Source organism: Colius striatus, chromosome 8, assembly GCF_028858725.1.
Source record: "Colius striatus isolate bColStr4 chromosome 8, bColStr4.1.hap1, whole genome shotgun sequence".
NCBI lineage: Eukaryota > Metazoa > Chordata > Aves > Coliiformes > Coliidae > Colius > Colius striatus.
The window spans coordinates 17,002,301-17,024,587 of record NC_084766.1 but is presented as its reverse complement, the minus strand read 5'-3'; the positions used below and the strand labels follow the sequence as shown (position 1 = coordinate 17,024,587).

Genomic DNA, 22,287 nt, shown 5'->3' with positions numbered 1-22,287 from the left:
AATGATGTATTCCAGGAAGAGCGGGTCCAAAAGAGAATTGAATTTCATCAGGATCTGATCACAGTGTTTACTAAATTGCTTTTTCTCTATCTGACATGCTTTATAAGAAATGTCTCCAACAGGGTATCTGAGCTGGAGACTAAACAAAATGCATTATGCAATGGGCCTCCTGCCTTGGCACCCAAGTATAATCACCTGTGCAATTTGGACAAAAGGAAGAATTCAATCTGGAGGTTCTTCTTGTTCCAATGTGATGACTGGGATTAAAGAACAATAAACATTTCCTTTTTAACATTTCACTTTTTTCCATACAAAATAAGAAGTCTATTTCCTTTATTATCTTTCAAATTCCTGATGGAGGATTTCTTATTATCATGATTTCTATTCAGGATTTAGAAGGAGGAAAGAAACAGTTGCAGCAAAGCAAGCTGTAAAACCCCAAGTCAAATGCACCTACTGCTGCTTGGCACAGACTCATAAAAATAAAAAGTATTTAAAGAGCAGTGTAACATTACTGTAATGACTTAAAGATTTCATAACAATAAAAAGTTTGTGAAATATTAATCCCATTTTATCTTAAGTGTATACATCTCTCAGAGAAGAAAAAGAAATACAGTTGCCAGCTCTGACAACAATTGCTAATTTCAGCTGAGTTTGCAAACACTTTCTCTTACTTGAAACCATTAAGAAGAGACTGATGGCTTCTCTCTGCCTTTAGAAAAATTAGGTACAATATACTAGAAAAGGCACAAGAAGTTACAATCAAAGGTATGAGCAAGAGCAGGGAATAGCCTGGACACATATCAGCTCTGGCTTAGCAAGCAGATCAAACTAGACCAAAAACAATCCCCAAAAGCAGGTCTCATCCAGATTCTTTTTATTTTGACTCATTTGTTTTACACATTTATTTTATTAAGATATTAAGATTGGTTTGGTTTTTTATTTATATATTTAGTATCTTCCTTCAGAGGACTTTGCTTTGGTACAGCCATTTTCTGGAGGAACAAGCAAGGTGAAATGCCTCAATTTTAACATTTGAGGTTAGCAAAACATTGCTGTGTATCACAACTCTCACCTTTGAGAATAAATATTTACATTTGCTTTATTGGTTTCTCGGTTTTGTTTTTTTTTTTTTTTCTGTTCTGTTTTGTTTTGTTTTAAATATTTGCAACTAAAATGGGCACTTTTCTAGTTCAGGCATGGGAAATGTCAGCTGCAACTACCTAAAAACCTGACTTGATTCAGACTTTATTCATCAGTGCTCTTTTCTCACTACAGTTTCTCACCCTGTCAAGAGATCATTTTAGGTAGAGATTTGTGTCCAGAGACAACTACAAATTCTCTATCGCAACTACTATAACAACTTAATTATGCTGCTTTAATGGTAGCATTTAATAGTGGCATTAATGCCATCTTTAGGTTTAAAATTGTAGGAAAAAAAATGGTTTTCCTGGCTATATTTTGTATGCTTTTATTTTCACAAAATGCGTGCAATTAAATTGTATGTGTGCATGTACACACACAACACTCACATACTTCATCCATAAGCTCCATCCTCACATTTTTTTATGGTATAATGAAATTTTACATGGAAGTACTTTTCCAACTCTTCCAGAATAAAAAGCATGATTTTTTTATAAAGCAAACTCCTATCTACCTAGCCACATGAGCTGCTCAAGCACTGCTGTAATGTCACAAGTATTGGTGAACGACCAGATGTAGACTAACCACATTTTCTTGTTTCAGAAGAGAGTATTCTAGCTCACCATGAATTTCCTCAAGCTCTAGAGGAAAGATTGCTAGGATTTATGCAAGGTTTTCTCCAGAAGCACAGTATATATGAATAGCACAGAGTAGAGGCATATACAGTCATCCTGGTAAAGGTGATGATGAGCTATCACCCTTCCTGTTCTGCATCATGCAGCTGACCGCTGAAGGCAGGGAAATCTCTTTAGCATGGCACAACACATGCTCTTTAGTTTCTTCACATTTCAGAATTAGGGTCAGAGCACAGGGAAAAAACTGAGCTGCTGAGCTGTGATAGCAAGGCTCATCTGGCTGCTCCCTCTCTGGTGTGATCCCAACTTGGTGGCACAGTTGTTGGCCTCTCAAGGAGGGTAACACAACAACAACAGAAAGTACAATGAAGGTACATACGTGGCACAGACCGCAGTGGATGAAAGACACTCCCAAGCTAGCCTTAAAGGACCAGGAACAACGAGAAGGCCAAGTAAAGCAGCCCAAGTGAGCTCTGAGGTGCCAGGCCTACATTGCTATCAACAGCCCTAACACAAGTGCCAAGCCTCATGAAGTCTGCACCACAGTCTGCAGGTGTGTAACACCTCACAATTACTGACAGGAAGGTGACATCAAATCCTGCCATGCTGTTTCTATGAGAGGCCACAAGACTGCATAGTGATCCAAAGGGAAGCAGCACTCAAAGTGCCTCCTGCAGACTGCCAAGGTTAACACTTCCACCCTAGAGAAGAAATTCTCTGCTACTTTATCTCCCATTCCTTCCAAGTTTACATATCTGTAAAACCTTAATTGATGAATCATTATTTCATTAATTGAATAACTAACATAATCTGCACCCTGAAGATAATCTGCAAGTTGAAAACAGGAATCTTTCTTCCTGACCGTTACTTAATGAACAGATAGTTCACAGTTTAACAGGATAGCTTAGCTATTGAAATAGTAGTTATCTCTATTACAGCTCCTCTTCCAAGCAAAATCAGGACCCTTACATTTCTTAGCTTCTGACATAGCTATAAGAACAAAATATGTTTCATCAATGTTCTTAGTAAGTTACTAACCCCGATGATAAATATCAAGCAATTAATGGAATCGTTCCATATCTAGAAAAAATAAGAAAATTATGTATATGATAAAATCAGTCATTTTTACCAGTTTAATTCCCCTTCACTCTTGATAATTAAAGAAATCAGATTTGAGAATAACTCCCTAACATTTCATTTCATGGCTTAACAAATACTTAGAAAACATGCCTGTTTTCACTGTCAGACAAATATCCAGCCCAAGCTGGGTCTCTGGTGAACTCACAGAGTTCCCACTCATTCTGTAACAGTGTGGAAGTCCCATAGCCACTGTATCATTGATAACTCAATAACTCAGTCTTAGCAACAAACAAAACATGTTTCACTCCAAACACAATTTCAAAGATTATCTGCAGAGACATTTTTCTTTTCTTATTTAATTTTTTACTATATAGTTAAAAACTTCAGTTTTCAGTCAAGCTTGATCCCTTTTCTCTTAAAGCCCCCACTTGGCATTTTAAGAAAGATTCATATTAGTAAAAACCTAAAGCATGCAAATTATACTCAACCAATTTCCTTTTCATTTAACAACAAAAAAAATTCCATGTGTCTTCCTCTTCTATCTTTCAATGAAATTCACTATTCTCCCTCTTTTACAAAACATACGAGGCAAGATCTCCGCCATAGTAATTCCATATCGAAAGTTGGTTTCCTGTTCTCAGAGCACACTGTGACATATCAATTTATTCCTACTCATAGATATTAACTCTATTTCTGAAGGGCAGAAATTGGTTAATATCAACATCAGGAAAGCATCTTTCAGCCTATACTCACCTATTCTGCAGTCTTGATATTTTCTCAATCAGAAAGAGTGCTTCAGTAAATGAAACTGCTGGTTTCTTTAAACATTCATTACATTTTATAAGTTAAAAGCACTATCTTGTTTGTTCTTGCAGTGAAACCAGGCCGACTTCACTACTCCTCTATCTGAAATACATCTGTATTTAAATTCACACATTAATCTTAGATACTGAATAGCAGCTGTCCTGACTGATCAATATATTAGACAAGTGAAGTGCTTGCTTGTCTGTCTGCTAAGAGACATTATGGAAAATAATTCTTAGGTTCATATAGTCACACATTGAAGTTACTGACAATTTTATTGACAAGTCTTTTTAATTAGCCATGCTGTCTTGGTATACTCCCAAGTACATAAAAATTAATTACCTGTAACATCACATCTTTGTAATTTTAACCTTTTCATGCTTCAGTACTTTTCAGTGAGATTTCCTTTAAAAAAAGGCTCTACTTATCAAGAGATTGCATTTGGGAGACACACAATCAATCACACAAATGGAAAAGATAGGGAAAAATCATAACAGAAGACTGAAAACACCTTTTATGACTCCTTATCATGCACTAGCAGATAATTCATAGTTTATCAAAGCTGTCCACTTTGACTTTGCTGAAAGAGTCATTTCCATACAGTGAATTTGAGATCACTGATACCAAGTTATAAAAAACCTTACGCTAGTAAATCTGCTGTGAATGCTACTGCTTGTTTAACAATGTCTATTACCTTGAACTTAATAACAATCTGGTGACCTCTGGCTGCCGAGTGAAAAGAGTGAAAAAATGCAAATTAAAAGTTTATCCATAAACTTTAAAGGGGAAACTGCACCCAAGAGAGGACTTTATCATTGCTTTTGAACTGCTTTCTGACTTCCAAAGCATTTCAAGATTGCCTATCAGTTCATCATGCATCTATGCTTAAATTTAATTAGAAAAATTGCTATCTGCTTCTCAACTATACTGTGAATAACTTGGCTACTACAATTTGCCTTTTTCAATAAAAAAAGCACACCCACAATGACTTACGTGTCATCTTCATTTTCCCTTTCCTAATCTGAGTTTTGGACTTTACTGAAATTGCTAATGAAAAATTAATACCTGAAAAACTAATTAATTTGCTCATCTTTCAGCCAGTGGCAAAGAGACTATTCAAAGTCTCAGACATGAGACACATTCTTTTCTAATTTACTGAACAACTAATAACCCAAGAAAGTATATATACAGCTCCAATTTTTAAGCATTTCTCTGCTAAGTTCTTGTAGTAGGTCCGAAGTGACCCCATTGACCTGTCCACCAAATAATTTTTGGCTAGTAAATGCACAAGAACTCTTTCATCTTACAGTCCAACAGCTGACAGCACATGCTTTCACCAAAGATTTTAGTCTAATCAACACTAATTGCTAGGCTTTTCTAAATAAATACTCTAAGATACACATAAGTCTTTCAGTAGCAAATCAGGAGTTTCCAGAGCTAGTTTGTTTAACATTTACTCATATACTGTAGTATTTGTGAAGGACAAGTAAATCATTATGACATTAAATATGAGAATGAGTTCATACAGATGGCTAAGATGTGCGTACACTAAAAGCAAAAAAGTAATAGCCTGTACTATAACGTACAAGAGACCTCGTTTTCTATGCTCTGAAGCTACTACATTTATTAGAGAATGGTTGTAGAAAGGTTAAACAAAATACATGTTTTTACCTTTAACTTTATTGTATAGGCTGTACATAAACACTGAAGTAACAGTTGTAAAAAGTTAAAACTCTCAAATAAACATCTATTTAAAACCAAAGCATGCTTACACTTGATTTCTCTTCCCTATCAAGCTCAGAAACCATGAGATACAGTCAAAGACGAACACAGAACAGTTAACACTGAATTTGCAGAGTTCCTGTGTACTGATTACTGACAAACACACATCAGTTTTCAAACCCAAGATCAGTTTCTAATACAGGAAAGGATAAAGAAACGGAAGAAAGAAAGAACAACAACAAACTTCTAGGGAAGAGAGAGACAGAGCTTGGTTAATGGTTGGACTTGATGATCTTAAAGGTCTTTTCTAACCTGAATGATTTCCTTATTCTATATTTCCTGGGCTAGGCAGCATGACATGCCTCTACAAACAGTCAGCTTACCTCCCTACTGCACCCTGGCACATCTCTGATTTCAGTGTAAGTCTCAATACCAGGCACAGGTGCAGAGATGGATGTTGAATATTGAAAACACAAAGTCACTTGTTTCCTTAACAAAAATACTTGTATAAAAAGAAACATGTGGTTCTCCTAATGATGAAAGCTCTGTTTTCTTTGGAAGTCACAAACCCAAGCCACACTACTTTAAACATTAAATTATGCCAGCAGATATAATTGTGCTCAAACATGGTTTAATTCCAGGTTGAAGTGTAAATATCATCCCTTACAAGGCATTTAGCATAAGTCTAAAAATTGAGCAGTATCTATTTTGCTGAGAAAGGAATAAATAGAAACAAATTAAATCTCAAATAATTTCCTGATTCTTGATGCAACTAAATCACATACATGGCTCCTAAGACTACACAGGCAGAGTAAACCAAAGGCTGGCAAACATCTTCATCACGTTTAAAAAAGAGTCTAAATCTTAATAAAAATAAGGCAAAGAAAAAAAAAGGCATATTGAGATACAACTGCTTCAGAAACTAACAACTTCGTAAATCAGCCATGAACATTTGCAATTTTAAATGTACCATATCTAACCAAGAAAAAAAAAATGTATTTGGCAATCTAGTCTGATGTTTTTTAGTTGTATGCAATTTGACTGTCAGTAAGGATAAATAAACCCCTATGCACATTTCACTTGAAGCAGTCAGGCTTGCAAGAAAGAAACCACTTTCATCAGAAGGCATGCATTCCTGCTTTCCTATGACATTTTACTCTTCACTCAGGGTTGTGGTTTAGGCCCAGTCAGGCACAAGGACCACACAGCCACTTGCCCACTCTCCTTTCACCCCTCCACCACCTATGGAGGGACCAGGAAGAGAAAAGGTCTCAAGAACTCATGGAGATCCCCAAGGACAGGAAAGGCTCGATCATCCATTACAGTCCTGAGTGATTACAGACAGGACTACTCAGGGAAGAAAACAAAATGAATTTAATCTGCCACCAATCAAAAACATAACAAACAGAAAACACCACATACTGAGATGATGATGAAGAGCATGACCAGCCCTTACAGATCAGCTTCCTCCTAACCCTCCTCTCTTCCCAAGCTCAAATACACTATCCTGGTATCTCCACCTCCCCTCAGTGGCACAGAGGGCAGGAAATGGGGGTAAAGTCGGTTCTTTCCCAATGTCTCCTGCCACTGGTTTCCCCTCAGGGCAGGAGGAGTCCTCGCCATTCCCCTGTTCCACTATGAGTCCTTCTCATGCCAGACAACCCCGCATGGACCCCTTAGCCTTGGGCCTGTCCTGGGGCTGCAGCTCCTCACTGGCTTCTCTCATGTGGGTCTCCTCCACTCTAGGGCCACCTCCCTGCACAGCCCTGGTCCCTTTGGCTACAGCTGCTCCTCCACTTATGGAGTCCTCCTGAATCCAAACGTGAGTTTCAGTCCCACGACTGCCCTCTGTGGGTGCAGAAGAGAGCTGACATCTTAAAAGAGGGTCTCTGGTCCAGCACACCTCCTCCTCTGCTCTGACTGAGAGGTCCGTATGGTTACCTCCACCTTGTCCCACCCTTCCACCTCCTCATCCTACTGCAGAGTTCCCTTCTTAAATACTGATCACAAAGGCAGGTTGGCCTGTCTGGGGCCAGAGGTGAGTCTGACTCAGATTCAGGGTACGTAGATCGAGCGGCCAGCACTGCAACCTTTTCCCCTGTTACCGAGCAAAAAAACAGCACCACAAAAACAAAACATAAATGACTCACATTTTGCAATAAAAAAATATTTCAACTCTTGATTTCTGTGGTAGCACAGAAAATCCATTCATTTTACCTCATCATCAAAAGGTTGCAGTCTAAAGAGGTCTATCTTACTAATAAAAGCCTCAGGGCTTCTAAGAGCACTTCTTGCTCTTCAACATATTTTGTTTTTACCTCCACTCAAACACACTGTTCTTTGGAGATTTTTAAAAATTTTTGTTTTAGTCTTTCATATAGTAGTCCTCTGCTCAGACTCATCTCCTTGAATCTCTGCTCAATGGGGTAGCTGAGCCCACAGACTTTGTAAGGTCCCTGCTGACATAACTCCTAAGGATACTGAGGATGATAATACAAAAATAAATAATTTCCATGTAGAAAGATTCATCAGTGGTGCATTAATAAGTAAAGTCTCATAATGCAGAAAGGTATTTAAAGTGTTGAATCAACTGGAAGGCTGAGGGTTGACCTGCTGGAGAGGAGCTCTGCAGAGAGAGACTTGGGAGTCCTGATTGATAATAAACTAAACATGAGCCAGTAACATGCCCTCATAGCCAAAAAGGCCAATGGCATTCTGGGATGCATCAAGAAGAGTGTGGCCAACAGGGAGGGAGGTTCTTCTTCCCCTCTACTCTGCCCTGGTGAGGCCTCATCTGGAGAAATGTGTTGCTTTAGCCCTGGCTGGGTACCAGATGCCCACCAAGTCACTAGCCCTACTGAACTGCACAGGGAAGAAAGAAAAATATAAGAGGTTTGTGAGTTGAGCTGAGGGCAGGGAGATCGCACAGCAATTAGCATCACTAGCAAAACAGGCTCAACCTGGGGATAAATGGCTTAAATTTATTAATGAACAACCAGAACAGGGAGATAGGAAATAAAATCAAATCTTAAAACATGTTCCCTCACCCCTCCCTCTTCCCAGGACTCTCCTTCCTTCCCCGACAGCAGCGCAGGGGATGGAGGTTGCGATCAGTTCATTATGATGCTGTGAAAAAGCCAGTCAGGACTCAATAGCCAATGAGACTATTAAGCAGGTATTCTTTACTGCAGTGCTGGGGAACATGGAGATCTCCACCAAACATGCCCACCTCAACCTTCGGATTTTCAGTTTATATTTACAGCAAACATGAATATTCATCACATTTCCAGGGAAGGGCCTTCTGGTTTGGAAACTAGTAAAGCAGCTTACTCCATATCACTGTCATGGGCACCGAACCAGACTCAACAGGTAGCACATCACAAGTAAATTACTGCCCAGGGAAGCAATACATAATCTAGGGTTTGGATTACAGGCTGTTAATTTAGCCTTGCCTGGGCTGCAGCAACAGCAAGGCAGTTCAGCTGTCACCACTCACCTACTACAGGACTAAGCATTCAGAATTCATATAAACATTCATATACTATAAAAATATCCAAAGTTTATTTACTCTGAACTATGAGTATCTGTCTCTGCTATAAAGTTGCAAGAATACCTCACAAACATTTTATATCGGACATACTGATGTTTATATGACCTTAGCTGTGATCTTAGATCTAATAAGGCTCAAAGACTGTGTCCAGTTTTGGGCTCCTCTCTACAAGAAGGACATTGAGGTGCTGGAGAGGATGCAGAGGTGGGCTACCAAGCTAGTAAAGGATTTGGAGCACATCTCATGTAAGAAATGGCTGAGGGATCTGGGGCTGTTTAGCCTGGAGAAAAGAAAGCTTAGAGGAGACCTTATTGCTGCCTACAACTACCTGAAAGGAAGCTGTAGCAAGGCAGGGTCACTCTGATCTTCCTAGAAACAAGCAATTGAACAAAAGGAAGTGTCTTCAAGTTGCGCCAGGGAAGCGTCAGGCTGAATATTAGGAGGAATTTCTTTACTGAAAGAGTTGCCAGTCTGCCCAGGGAGGTGGTGGAGTCATCATCCCTGGAGGTGTTTAAGAAATGGTTGGATGTTGCACTTAGGGAAATGGTCTAGTTGTTAATAAGGCTAGGACAAAGGTCGTACTCAATGATCTTAAAGGTCTCTTCCAGCTGAAATAAGTCTATGATTCAATTCTAAGGCCTTCAGAGCAATTAATTCTATAGCTCATTGGTGGCAATGCAAAAGTGACACTCACAAAACCAGGCAATTGCCAATAAAGAATGTAACTGCTTGTGGCAAAGCTCAGTTGGTTACAGGCAGCACTCAGCTGATTGAGAAAATACTATCACATTTCATTCTACATACACACCTAGAAAGGTCCATCAGATAACCTTTGGCTCTGCTCGGAAGATCTCCAGCTTCAGGGGAATTGCACTGTCTGTGCCAATGACAGAAATGCAAAAGAACTTTTTACAAGTGTATAAACTGTAATTTTACAGCACTCTGTCTAGTCTGGAGCAGATTTAATATTATTAAGACTTCCATGAGTCAGACCAGCTCTCAGAATGCACGTCAACCTTGACACTGTTCTTCAGGAAAAAAAATTGCTTCTCTGGTAACAAAGAGATTCATTAATTTCACTGGCCTCTTCCATCTCTGCCCTCCAAAGACCATAAACAAAGCACATATTGTATGGATTCCTCACTGCCAATGCATCCAACTGCCTTACAGTGTCTAAAGAAAAGCAGCCTGGGAAATAAAATATGATTTTTGCCACAGTAAATTCATGGACAGATGGCAGCTAATATAAGTAATTGTGCAAGACTGAACAAAAAATATTCTTCTTAGCAGTTACAATAAATACTTTACTTTAGTAGTCAGCTGAGTAGACATCTTGCCCTGTACAGTGGGACTTTTATAAACTACTGTTTCTGAATAATGTATGCTATATTCTAGATTCATTAGTATTTCTCTCACATCCACTGAAAAATTAAAAAGCAAATAAAAAAAGATGACATTGGACCTTTAGCCTATATAGTGGCTACCATTAAAAACCTGACAGCAAACAGTACTCTACTACACACAACAGAGGTTCAATACCTACAGTGTAGTAAATTCGGGTCCTTCCAAAGAAAAAACTATTGATGCAGATAACTGCAGATAAATCATTCTGGGGAGTATGTTGCTCACTATCCGCTTCTACACACCCTGACATCATAGTCAAAGTCTTAAAGCATTTCAGACTCTGAAAGGTCTTTATCTATGTGGTGCAATGCAATGGTTTCTCTGGTCCATCTCTGAAGGAGGTTCCTGACCAGGCTGTTTTGACACCTGAGTCCACTGACAGCCCCTGGCTCAGCCAGACAGCTCAGGTTTCTTTACACTTTATTACACTGCTATTTGCAGGGCAAATGTAATAGATACATTTACTAGCTGAGTCTTTGAAGGTAGCATCCATATCTTCTAAAGGAATTATCATTTAGAAGTCAAGTAAATATTTGAGGTACTAAGGCAAAACTTTCAGTTCAGACATCCTTCTTTCACTTAAAGTTTATCAAAACTGCCACAGTGCTACAAATAGATAAACAGCAAATACTTGGTAGTTTGTCAACAGAACCAGTTTCTCATTTCATAGATCACACATCTCAAGGTGCAGTCTGACACAAAAAAAAAGCAAAGAAAGCTGACACCTGAACAGATTGTAGCTTATGAAGTTGAATGAATACATTTTGCAACTCAGCACTTAAATCACTAGTCACATTTTTCCTATCTTAGACACCTTCCTTGGCAGACACTGCTTTGTCTTCCAGTGCAGTGTATGTGCCTGAACAAGGGCAGGAGCAGAGACAGAGCTGAATTATTTTCAAATGTGAGAGCTATATCAGGAAAATGCAATGATTTGCATTATGCCTTAACATTATCAGACAAAAAGCAAGATAATGACCAAACACTGGTTATTAATAATTTCAGTCTCACTTGTCTCTGTATTGCAAATTCCATCACACCTGTGCAGATAAAATGGGGTCGCACTCTCTCACCCTGCATGGTTTGAGTACCTTAGTAGCCTTTATGAGGCCAGATAATCTGCTGGATAGTAACTTACGGTAGCCCAGTTTCCTTCAAATGACACTAAGATCAACATAAATTAATTATTAGAGGAAGCTGAGAGGAGTTACAATCACTTTCTAAAACTACCTGTAGTGAGGTGAGGGCTGATTGCTTCTCTACAGTAATGAATGATAGGACATATCATTCCTATGACATGATACGATTGATAGCCTCACGATCACAGTCCCTGGCCCTCATGGGGGACTTCAACCACCCTGATATTTGCTGGGAAAGCCACTCAGCCAAACACACGCAGACCAGGAGGTTCCTACAGATTGTTGACGACAATTTCCTGTCACAGATGATCAAGGAACCAACAAGGAGAGGTGTGCTGCTGGACCTGGTACTGACAAATAAGGAGGGCTTGGTTGGGGCTGTGAAGGTTGGAGGCAACCTCGGCTGCAGTGACCATGAGATGGTAGAGTTCAAGATCCTGTGTGGAAGAGGCAGGCCACAAAGCAGGACCATGACCCTGGATTTCAGGCGAGCCGACTTTGGCCTCTTCAAAGATCTACTTGGACGGATCTCATGGGATATGATTCTAGAAGACTGAAGTGCCCATGAGAGCTGGTCAATCTTCAAGCACCACTTCCTCCAAGCCCAGGATCAGTGTGTCCCAATGCGCAAGGAAGGCTTCTGTTAGAAGCTGAATATCAAGGCTGCAGTCTCATGACAGCTTACAAATCAGGCTGCAGCTGATAGAAAATGATTTTCCTGTAGATAGAAATCATCTCCTTTGGAGGCACACGTGCCCTCTAAGACCCAGTCTTCTCCCAGAAGTTTGCCATGAGGTTCCGACAGACTTATACCACCTTCTTGAAACTTGTCCTAGCCCTCCCTTATCCAGAAGACACACTATTGATACTAACTTTGATTACAGTAAACCATGTCTCATCTCTTTGAGATTGTGCTGGTTACTACACCAGAGCCTGTTAACCTGTGCAGACATCAGCCGCTGTGTATTAGACATGATTTTAACTGGTCCTGAAATGGATAAAACCACCATGAGAGATTTTAAAACTTGCCAAGAGCATCATCTGAATCAACTAAGCAGGGTGGTGGCAGTGTTTGGTGACCCAGCTCAAGTGTACTTTCAGCAGGATTCCTGAGGGCAAAGTAAGACACCATAACACGTCAGAAGGGAAAGGTTACAAGGCACAGAACAGCAAGACCAGTAAGACAAAGAATAGCAAGAATCTCCACATTTAAAGCCTCAATCTCCCCCATTTCCTGATCAGAAGAAGGAGGACAGAGAGTATGCCCTCCAACGAACAAGGAAAGTCATGATCTTTATGTCAATACTCAACGTTACCTTAATGTCATCTTAATGTCAACGGGGTGGCATAATACCTAGTAATTCAATTGGTTCTTCCTTTTTATATTCTTAAATATAATCAAATTTCATATCTCAATATCAATTAAGAAATTAATATTTCTATCTCATCCACCACAAAGATGCACATACTACAGGAGAGCTGCAGCTCTCTTGTAAGGAAGAGGATTTGGCATCATCTTGCACCAAGAGATGATAAAGCTCTGCCTCCTCCTTTTGTGATTCTTTGTGTACATTCCAGTGCACAATAAGCCTTACACTGACCTTTATCCTTGCCCTAACGTGTTAATGACATACTTAGTACAAGTAACTACATGGGATAAACACATGTTGCTCTTTAGTGCCTCCTAATTGAAAGCTTGTAATAGTAACAAATAATATTTTCAGGGACTGGTGACTAATCCTTTGTCTTCTAAAAAACTTTCTCTTGGGGTCTATAACAAGTCTGAATGGAATATCATGTCAAGTCCCTTCTCAAAAGTGCTTCTTCAGGATATTCGGAGAGAAAAACATGGACACATAAGGAAAAACAATTCCAAAATTTACCAGATTTCAGCAAGACTCATCCCTTGTAGTGAATGAACAGTTTGCCATTGTGTCAAAGCTAAGATTTCATCATCTATTCCTACATCTATCTTCCATTGGTTGTCTTTTGTTTAGGACATAAAACATGATGTAAAAGCATACATGGCTTTTCTACTTAGAGTTCTCTAATGTGTCCATAGAAAAATGTGACAATTGCTTTCAAAACAAACGTATAAAACTTGCAAAAATTCAAGAGGACTCACAGGATCAGTCAGTTCTGGCAAGCTCGCCTGGTAGGTGAGAGGTCTACAGTCACGAGTATTGTTCACCAAGACACAGGGAAGAAACATTGGTCCCAAATCATCTCCATCGAGCACATCTACGGTCAGAGTGGTTGTACTTGTCCTTCGCTCATTAAGATTTTGGGCTCGGTCCTGTGGAGTAGACAAGTTATGTTTAGTGAGATTTTCTTAATTCAGAATCTTCAAAAATTTTACAATTTGCTAGTGGCAAAAATATACAAGTGCCAGAATTATGCAGGTTCTAGGAAACAGCTAATTACAGAAACTTCAGCTGCAGAGTTACAGCTTTAAAGGCTCATCAATACAACAAAAAGTTTACCTCTTGGAGTAAGAAATACTGAGACATCTATCACTCAGAAATAATATAGTTTTGAGAAATTAATTCTCAGGAAATGTGTAAAATGAAAATACATCTTGTTAAATCCAAAAAAAGGTATGTTTGTACCAGATAAAAAGTCCTTCATGCCTTACTCATAATCCAAAAAATGCACTTTTATGCTGCCTTGTATAGCTCTACCGAGTCCTATCTATAGGTAAAAGTACTTTCACTTACAGAAATGGAAAGCACAAATAGTAACTATTTCTTCTCTAATTAGCAGTGGAGAGGTCCTGGACTGTACTGTTCAGTCCACCTCTGCACACCACAATTTTAGAAAGATATAGCACTTCCCCTCCAGAAAATTTGGCATGAAGAAAGAAACAGCATGGCTTTATGGGGTTTTTTGTTTAGGTTCTCTTTAAATAGTCCAAAATATTTCAGTTTTTTTTGAAGGAACTGTTGCAACAGTTTTTCTTCACAAAAATACAATCTTGCAGAGGGAATACAGACCATTAGCCAAATCTTGTCCTCCTACCCTAGGATAATATGGACAGAAAAGAAAAAAGCAAACTTTTTTTTTTAAGTATATATGATGTTTCTTATCATCATCTGTGTAAGAGGAACAGGTAATTGTTCTAAATCAGGTTGGGTACTTGGGGTTTTTTTCCTATTTTGCAGTCCACTCAGTTCTTGGAGTCGCTTTAAACTTACATTTACTAAATATAGGAGTTTATGAATTCAGCTTTTTTAGGGGTCAATGAAGAAAAACAATCCCAGCTACAAGGAGCAGCCTTTGTCATCAACTAAACTTTTTTACACTCCCTGAACATCAAAGCAGGTACAGGGTAATTAATTTCACATAGTATCTTCAGGATACTATGTGAAACAATAAACAATCACTGCTAATGTAAGCAGTGGAACGGAAGTATGATTGCATAGTATATACAATGGAGAGGATTAAATGCAGCCTGCAATATTCTGTAGACTGAAAAAATAAGTAAAAGTATGAACATGGTAAACTCTTCAAAAAGTTGGGCTATAGAGCTTAGAGCCTTCTTTGAGGTCTAGTTTCTCATCTGTAAGCACTCAAAATTTAGTAAGCTCAGTTCCCAGCTGTGAATGTTTGAGAAAATAGATGGCTTCGCAAGACATTTCAATCACACAAGCTGCCCCATGATGTATAAACATGACCCAGAAGCTATCAGTACAGTTCTAGCCCCAAACCCAGTACCACAAAGGTGAAAATTTACGGTGTAAGGATATCTTTTGAAAGGAATGAACTAATTAATATGATTTGTCTGTAGAAATGCCACCCAGCATCCCAAGCTGTGCCTTCACCAGTTACACCTGCAGCGTGACAGGTTTCCCCCTCACATGGGATGTTGGCACTGCTACATGCCCTGCCTTTCCCTTGAAAAAATATAACCTGCTAATCTAGCATAGTGTCTCATGACACTCACAGCTCTGATATCAAAGGAAAAGAGCAGTGAATATGCCGTACAAAATATTGATGAAACAACAAGCCAAATCAGATCAGAGCCTTGTATTCCCGTTCCAAGATATCAGCAAGTTACATTAGTCAGGTAAAACAACTTATTCTAACAGCTGTTAACTGAGTGGACCAGGAAACATCTGTAGACATAACTAAGTGAAAAAAGCACTGAAACAGCCCCGGAGCCTATCCTTTATCGGGGGAATGCTGAACGTGCCACAGAATATGTAGGAAAGTGGATTGTACTATATATCATACAATGTATCTACAATTCCATATCAGAAAGCTGACAATAACATAAATGCATGAATTCAGGAGTGAGCTATCTAAAACTGCTTCAGAGCATTCTCATTTTCCCACAAATGAATTAGCACCGCAATAGAGGTAAACAACAGTGGAAAAGTTTTCATTTCAGCTATTATCAGAAGGACAAAAAGGAGAAAAAGCTTTCACAGCCCTCAAGGGCACAAAAAAACCTTCTCTGATGACAGATATATTAGATACAATTTAAACATCACTTCTCAGTATGCATTACCCACTGCCAACCACTCTGTAACAACCTCAGTACGTTTGCAATATGACTTGAAAGAAAAATCATCTTTTTACAGAAACTGCATTTCAAACCTGAAGTATACAACTAAATTGTATCCATTACATTCATTTCAGATCAAATTAGCATCACTGGATTTGTTAGAAAATGAACACTTTAGTTACAACAGAATGCACTTTTCTGCATGGGCTGTACTTCACATTTGCAAAATATTCCTTGTGCCAAAAAGGCTGTTGCGTTACATGCACTGAGCAAGCTTTTTTAACCAGAAATAATGTCTAAGCTTTCAATGACCTAGATAAATCTTAAATAAGATCTTCAGGAGAAGAGTATTATCAGATCTGGGATTTCTGAAAAACTTTTCCTTTCCTAAGTCTGCAAACTAAAACTGCACCTAAATCAGTGGCACAAACAGCCATTAAGAGATCTGTACTTACATTTGCTTGAACAATGACAAAGTAACGAGTCTTTTCTTCATAATTTAGTCTTTCCCGTAGAACAACTGCTCCAGACAAAGTGAGAGGAATATCAAAGGTCCGGTTGGAAGTCTGCACAAATTAAAACAGTACAATAAAATTAATCAGGTTTCAGAGTTAACCCATATTTCAGATAGGTCACAATGAGATGATCGATCAGATGGCACACCAAAATTGCATGTATTTTCCAGAATAGAGACTTTAAAGTTTTCTGTTTTCTCCCCACTCAATTTACTCTGTAAGAATGCCACAGTAAATAATCTGTGTCTGAGAATTCCCTCTGATACTTTGCATATATGCTATTACTTCCAACCACAAAGTGAAGTCTAACTGACCTGCTACTTGCAGATTTACCATGCTGAATTTGCAGTGGTACTGTATTTAAGAAAATTTTCCCTATTTGCCAGATGAGAATTCAGGTCTTCAGTTTCTACAGTTCAACTTGGCCTCATCTATTTTTCTTCAGTATTATAGAAGGTATCAAGTATTAGAGATTAAGAAATGCATATCATTGTATGTATACACTGTATTCTACATATTGTATGCATTGTATGTATGTATACAATACAGTATTCCAAAATAACTCCAGAGAAAACACTGCAGAGGGCCAGAATACTATTCTTTCCTTAGATAACATAATAAGGTCTTTTCCTCTAAAAGCTGGAATATTTGCTAAAACTGTATTTTGTTTTTCAGCAAATAATTGATGACGATTGTTAAATACACCATGTTGCAGATATTTGCAGTGTGCAGGAAAACAGGATTGGGAAGTATATGACTGATTCTGTTAAATAACTTGAGACACTTTTGCTATGTCTGAGTTTGGCACTGAGTTTGTGCAACAGCTCCTGAAGGTACTACACCAGATCAACTCTGCAATCCCTCTACAAAATCCATTTACTTTTGCTCCAATCCAATCTGTAATGAAGCTCCAAGGCAATCAGAAGATGCGCACTTCTCAGCCATGTCTTCATCCATACTGAAACAAGTTAGTGCATGCTAAAAGTCAGAAATATCAAGACATTGCTTTATCTACTGCTTACTCCAAGACCAAAAAAAAATGCCTCTCCTCTCACTTGAAAACAGAAAAATGAAATACTTTTGTACAGTAGTTTTTGTAGCTTAGAACATTTCTTTGCTCATATTCTTGAATATGGGACAGCAAATGTTGAGTGGCAAAAATCATCAGGATAAAAAATTCTATTTACTCCCCAGAGAGCTAGTATTTGAAAAATTAGTATAGCAAAAGCATTATGTGTATTTCCTAACTGCAGATAAAATGTTTCATTTCAAATTCTCACAAAACACAATACAATGAATCTCTATAAAATTAGCTACTAAGGAGGGAGTCACAAACTTGTTTTGAGGATGCATTTATCTTAATAACCTGAACATATAAATACAACCCTCAGAGATCTAACAATTCACTCTGCATTAGGAGTCTGAATTCTTTTGGCAAGTTAATTGGCTTGATCCTTAGCTTTTACTACCTAAGAATTTTATGTTATTGTTTTATATGACAGTGAGAGCCCAGCCCTATGTCAAGTATGCTTTGCGTTCATTCTTCTACTTGGCTTTTATAGATCTTCCCAATTAAACAACAAAAGAATTAGTTTAAATAGAATTCTGAGGATCCCAGATGTAGAAAAGTAGAGATATTTTACACTAAGCTGTATACATCACTTCTGAGCCTGGTATAATTGTCTCCCAGGTATAATATGCAGTAACTTCGTGGCAAGTTGACAGCTGAGGATGAAGCTGCTTACAAGGACGAGAAGTCATCTCTGTCAAGCACACACACAAAACACAACACTAAATAAAGCAATGGTGTGCACATAAAGGTTATCTACAGATGAAATAATCAGATTTATTTAATCTGGAATACAAGAGTAGGAAAGGTAAAGATGCAATAAAGTAACTAACTACTCCAAAGATGTTTTTCAAACCAGGAAAATCCCTCTCTGTTCTTCACAGTCTCCGGGAGAACAAGTTTCACTGAGTAAAAGAAAAAAAGAAAAGTTGTAGGAAATGGTTTTTAACTCTTTGTGTGGCAGAACACCTGACCAAACTTTGAGTGCTAACTTTGGCCTCCTCAAAGACCTGCTTGGAGGAATCTCATGGGACAGGATTCTAGAAGGTAGGGGTGCCAAGGAAAGCTAGAAATCTTCCAGCATCACATCCTCAAAGCCCAAGTTCAGTATATCCCAAATAAGTAAAAAAAACCAGGTAAAGTAGGTAAGAGGCCTAAATGGACGAGTAAGGAGTTTCTGAAACAACTTCAATGGAAGTCTATGGAATGTGGAAAAAGGGATTAGTCACTTGGGAAGAATATAGGAGTGTCTTCAGAGTATGCAGATTGAAACAAGGAAGGCTAAAATCCTCATGGAATGGAATGGAATCTAGCAAAGGATGTTGTCATGGTTTTGTGTGAGGCTGTTTCTGGTAATGGGGAAGGGGCTGTAAAGATGGCTCCTGTAAGAAGTTCCCCAAAACTCTCCCCAGCTCTGAGTCAGACCCACTTCTGGGGCTGAGCCCATTAGGCAAATCCATGACCACTTTGTAAGAAGAAGTCAGAAGATAAGAGTTCAGCCTTTTCCTTCTTGATTTCTTCCTTTTCTTCCAGCTGGTAGTACTACAAGGAGTTGGAAGAGAGAGAGAAGCAACCATGCAGACTCCAAGGTCAGCAGGGGAAGAAAGGAGGAGGTGTGCTAGGGCAGAGACCCCCATACATCCCGGAGGGAGGACTGGTGAAGTACAGATTTGTTTGCAGTTTGTAGAAGACCTCATGTCAGTGGTAGTGACTATGCCCAGAGGAGGCAGCGCCCCATGGGAGGGACCTCAAACTCACAGAAGCTGTAGTTTCTTCTGTGGGAAGAAGCAGAGAAGTTAATTAAGGACTGTGTCCTGTGGGAGGGATTCCATATCGGAGCAGGGGAAGAATGCAAGGAGTCATCCTCCTCTGAGAAGACAGAAGCGGCAGAGCCCATCTGTGAGAGACTGACCACATCCCCCATTCCCTAGACCCCCGAGCTGTTGAGTGGGCAGAAGGTAGAGATATCAGGAGCAGTGAGCTGGGCCCAGAAAGAAAGGAGGGATGGGAGAGGGACATCTTAAAGTGTTGGTTGTAGTTTTTTCAGTTATCCTACTCTCTTTTTTTTTTGTTCTGTTTTGTTTCTTGTTGGTAGTAGAATAAATGTTCCTACTTTCTGAATACTGGAGTCTGGTTTGCCTGGAACTGTAATCGGCAGTGAGCTCTCCCTGCTCTTGTCTCAATCCACTACATCCTTGGTTATCTTGTTTTCTTCCCATCTTGTTCGGGTCTCCACCATCCTAACGAGGATGAGGGTGGATGGGGGGCAGCAAGTAAGAGAACTGTTGTGGTGCTACATTGATGGCTGGCAAAAACCGTGATATGTAATGGAAAACAAGAAGGCCTTCCTTAAGTACATCTGCAGCATAAAGACAGCTGAACAAGGAGGATACCCTGGTGAGAGGGGGATGTACAGAATCTGGAGCTACTAAACACCTTCTCTGCTTCAGAGTTTACAGCCAAGGCTGGACCTCAGAAAGCCCAGTCCCTGGAAGACACAGAGAACATCTGGAGGAAGGAGGACATTCCTTTAGTGAAGGAGGTTTGGGTTAGCGATCTATTAGGCAAGCTCACAAATCCATGAGTCCTGATGTGATGACCTTGAGTGCTGAGGGATCTGGCTGATGTGATTCCAAACCATTCTCCATCGTTTTCGAAAACAGGTGAGGTGCCTGAGGACTGGAGAAAGGCCAATATCACTCCAGGCTTCAAAAAGGGCAGGAAGGACAACCCAGGAAACTACAGGCCAGTCAGCCTCACCTCCATCCCTGGAAAGGTGATGGAACAACTCTTCCTGGATGTCATCTCTAAGGATATGAAGGAAAAAATAGTTTTCAGGGGAGTCAACATGAATTCACCAAGGCAAAATCCTGTTTGACCAACCCAATAGCCTTCAGTGTTGACATGACTAGCTGGCTAGATGAGAGGAGAGCAGTGGATGTCATCTACCTTGGCTTCAGCAAGACACCATCTCCCATAACATCCTCAGTGAAAAACTCAAACAGTGTGGCTTGGATGAGTGGATAGTGAGGTGGGTCAAGAACTGGCTGAATGACAGAACCCAGAGAGAGATGATCAACGGAGTCAAGTCAAGTTGGAGGCCTCTGGCCAGTGGGGTTCCACAGGGATCGGGGCCAGTCTTAGTCGACATCTTCATCAATGACCTGGATGAGGGGACAGAGTGTACCCTCGGAAAGCTCCCTGATGACACCAAACTGGGAGGTCTGGCTGATTCCCTAGAAGGCTGTGCTGCCATTCAGCAGGATCTTGACTGGCTTGAGAGTTGGGCAGAGAGGAACCTCATGAAGTTCAGCAAGAGCAACTGCAGAGTGGTTGTTTTTCTTTTATATTTGAAACTGTTTGTCCATTCCTTGCACTTCCTTCCTGCCTTCTGTTTACCAGTTTACTATTTTGATAATATATAATCCTCTTTTAGAAAAAGTAATTTTTAAATATAAATAACCCAATAAAAAAAGGCCAAATGTCTCTTTTGAGAGTAACTTAGCCATGCCTATGGATATTTCTTAGCTGTGAATCTATTAGGTGTGACTGTATAGGAGTAAATACAACTACCCACCATGGACTGAAATGGCATGTCAAAACCAAGATGAAGTATATGAACAACACTGGAGAAAAAAGGGGATTATTGGTGACTGATACTGAAGTAATCCAGCTGCTAACACCAAGGCAATGAAAGGGAAGGTAAATTCAGCTGTGTTTAGAGGGCAAGCAAAGCTCATAGGAAGACAGGATATTCTGTATCTTGAGGGAAAGCACTTCTTTATGAAGTTAATAGCAACTTCTTCTTCATTTGCTGAATCAAGGAACAGAAACAGGCAGCTAAACGCATTTACCTTGTCATTAGGATTGTACTGGATGACATATTCTATCTGTCCGTTTGGACCGTCATCAATGTCAGTAGCACCATTGTTTCCAGAAAATCCTGTAAAGATGGTTGTTCCAACTGGAGTTAACTGCAAAAAAAAGAGATAAATGCCCGTTGAAACCTTAAGAAATAATTAATGAATGTAAAAGAAATAATTAATGAACTGGTTTTGTGGAGTTTGATGGAGTTTTTTCTCGATGTTTCTGGTCTATAATGCAAGGATGACATTCTTCCCCTGTGTCTGGCCTGGAACATAAGCAATTCCTTAGACACAACGTACTCAGACTACTTCAACTGCCAGGCATCACAGAGGGAGTGAAACCCATTTCCATTTTTATTCCACACATCAGGACAGAACCCTATATTTTTTAAAAAATAAGATTTTTTAAAAAAGCTTTTAAACTTGAAAAAAAGAAGAAATAAATATAGTTTTGTTTTGTTTTGTTTTGAAGAAGCTACTTTTCCAGACTCAGGAAGGAAAAAAAAGATGGGCTGCAAATGTAAACAGAACTTATTTTACAGTGTCTTCATGGAAATGTGAATAGTACCACATTATTACATGGAAACACAGACACTCAGAGGGCTTTATGGCTTCAAACAAACAAAAGAATGATGCAGTTTCTCCAATATTTTATTGGTAGTAATTGAATACCTATAAAATTGAATTTGGAAAATTAATCAATTTTTAATTATCCTAGCTCAGATAAATAGCACAAAATCAAGACCCATTGAGATCAAGGACAGAAGTCCAACTGACTTCTTTGGAGTCATTATTTCTGAATTTTAATATTCAGAGAAAAATTTTGTGAGTTATCAACCCAAGAGAAAAATAA

General features: G+C 39.2%; 1 protein-coding gene across 1 annotated transcript in view; it reads right to left on the bottom strand.

The window, feature by feature from the left end:
- Positions 1 to 22,287, bottom strand: part of PCDH15 (protocadherin related 15) — a 495,784-nt gene that overhangs the window by 232,477 nt on the left and 241,020 nt on the right. The window contains exons 6-8 of the mRNA XM_062000927.1: positions 21,423 to 21,542; positions 16,440 to 16,550; positions 13,603 to 13,773 (exon numbers count right to left, since the gene is read on the bottom strand). Of these exons, the coding sequence (XP_061856911.1) occupies positions 13,603 to 13,773; positions 16,440 to 16,550; positions 21,423 to 21,542 (402 nt within the window). The remainder of the gene's footprint in view (positions 1 to 13,602; positions 13,774 to 16,439; positions 16,551 to 21,422; positions 21,543 to 22,287) is intronic.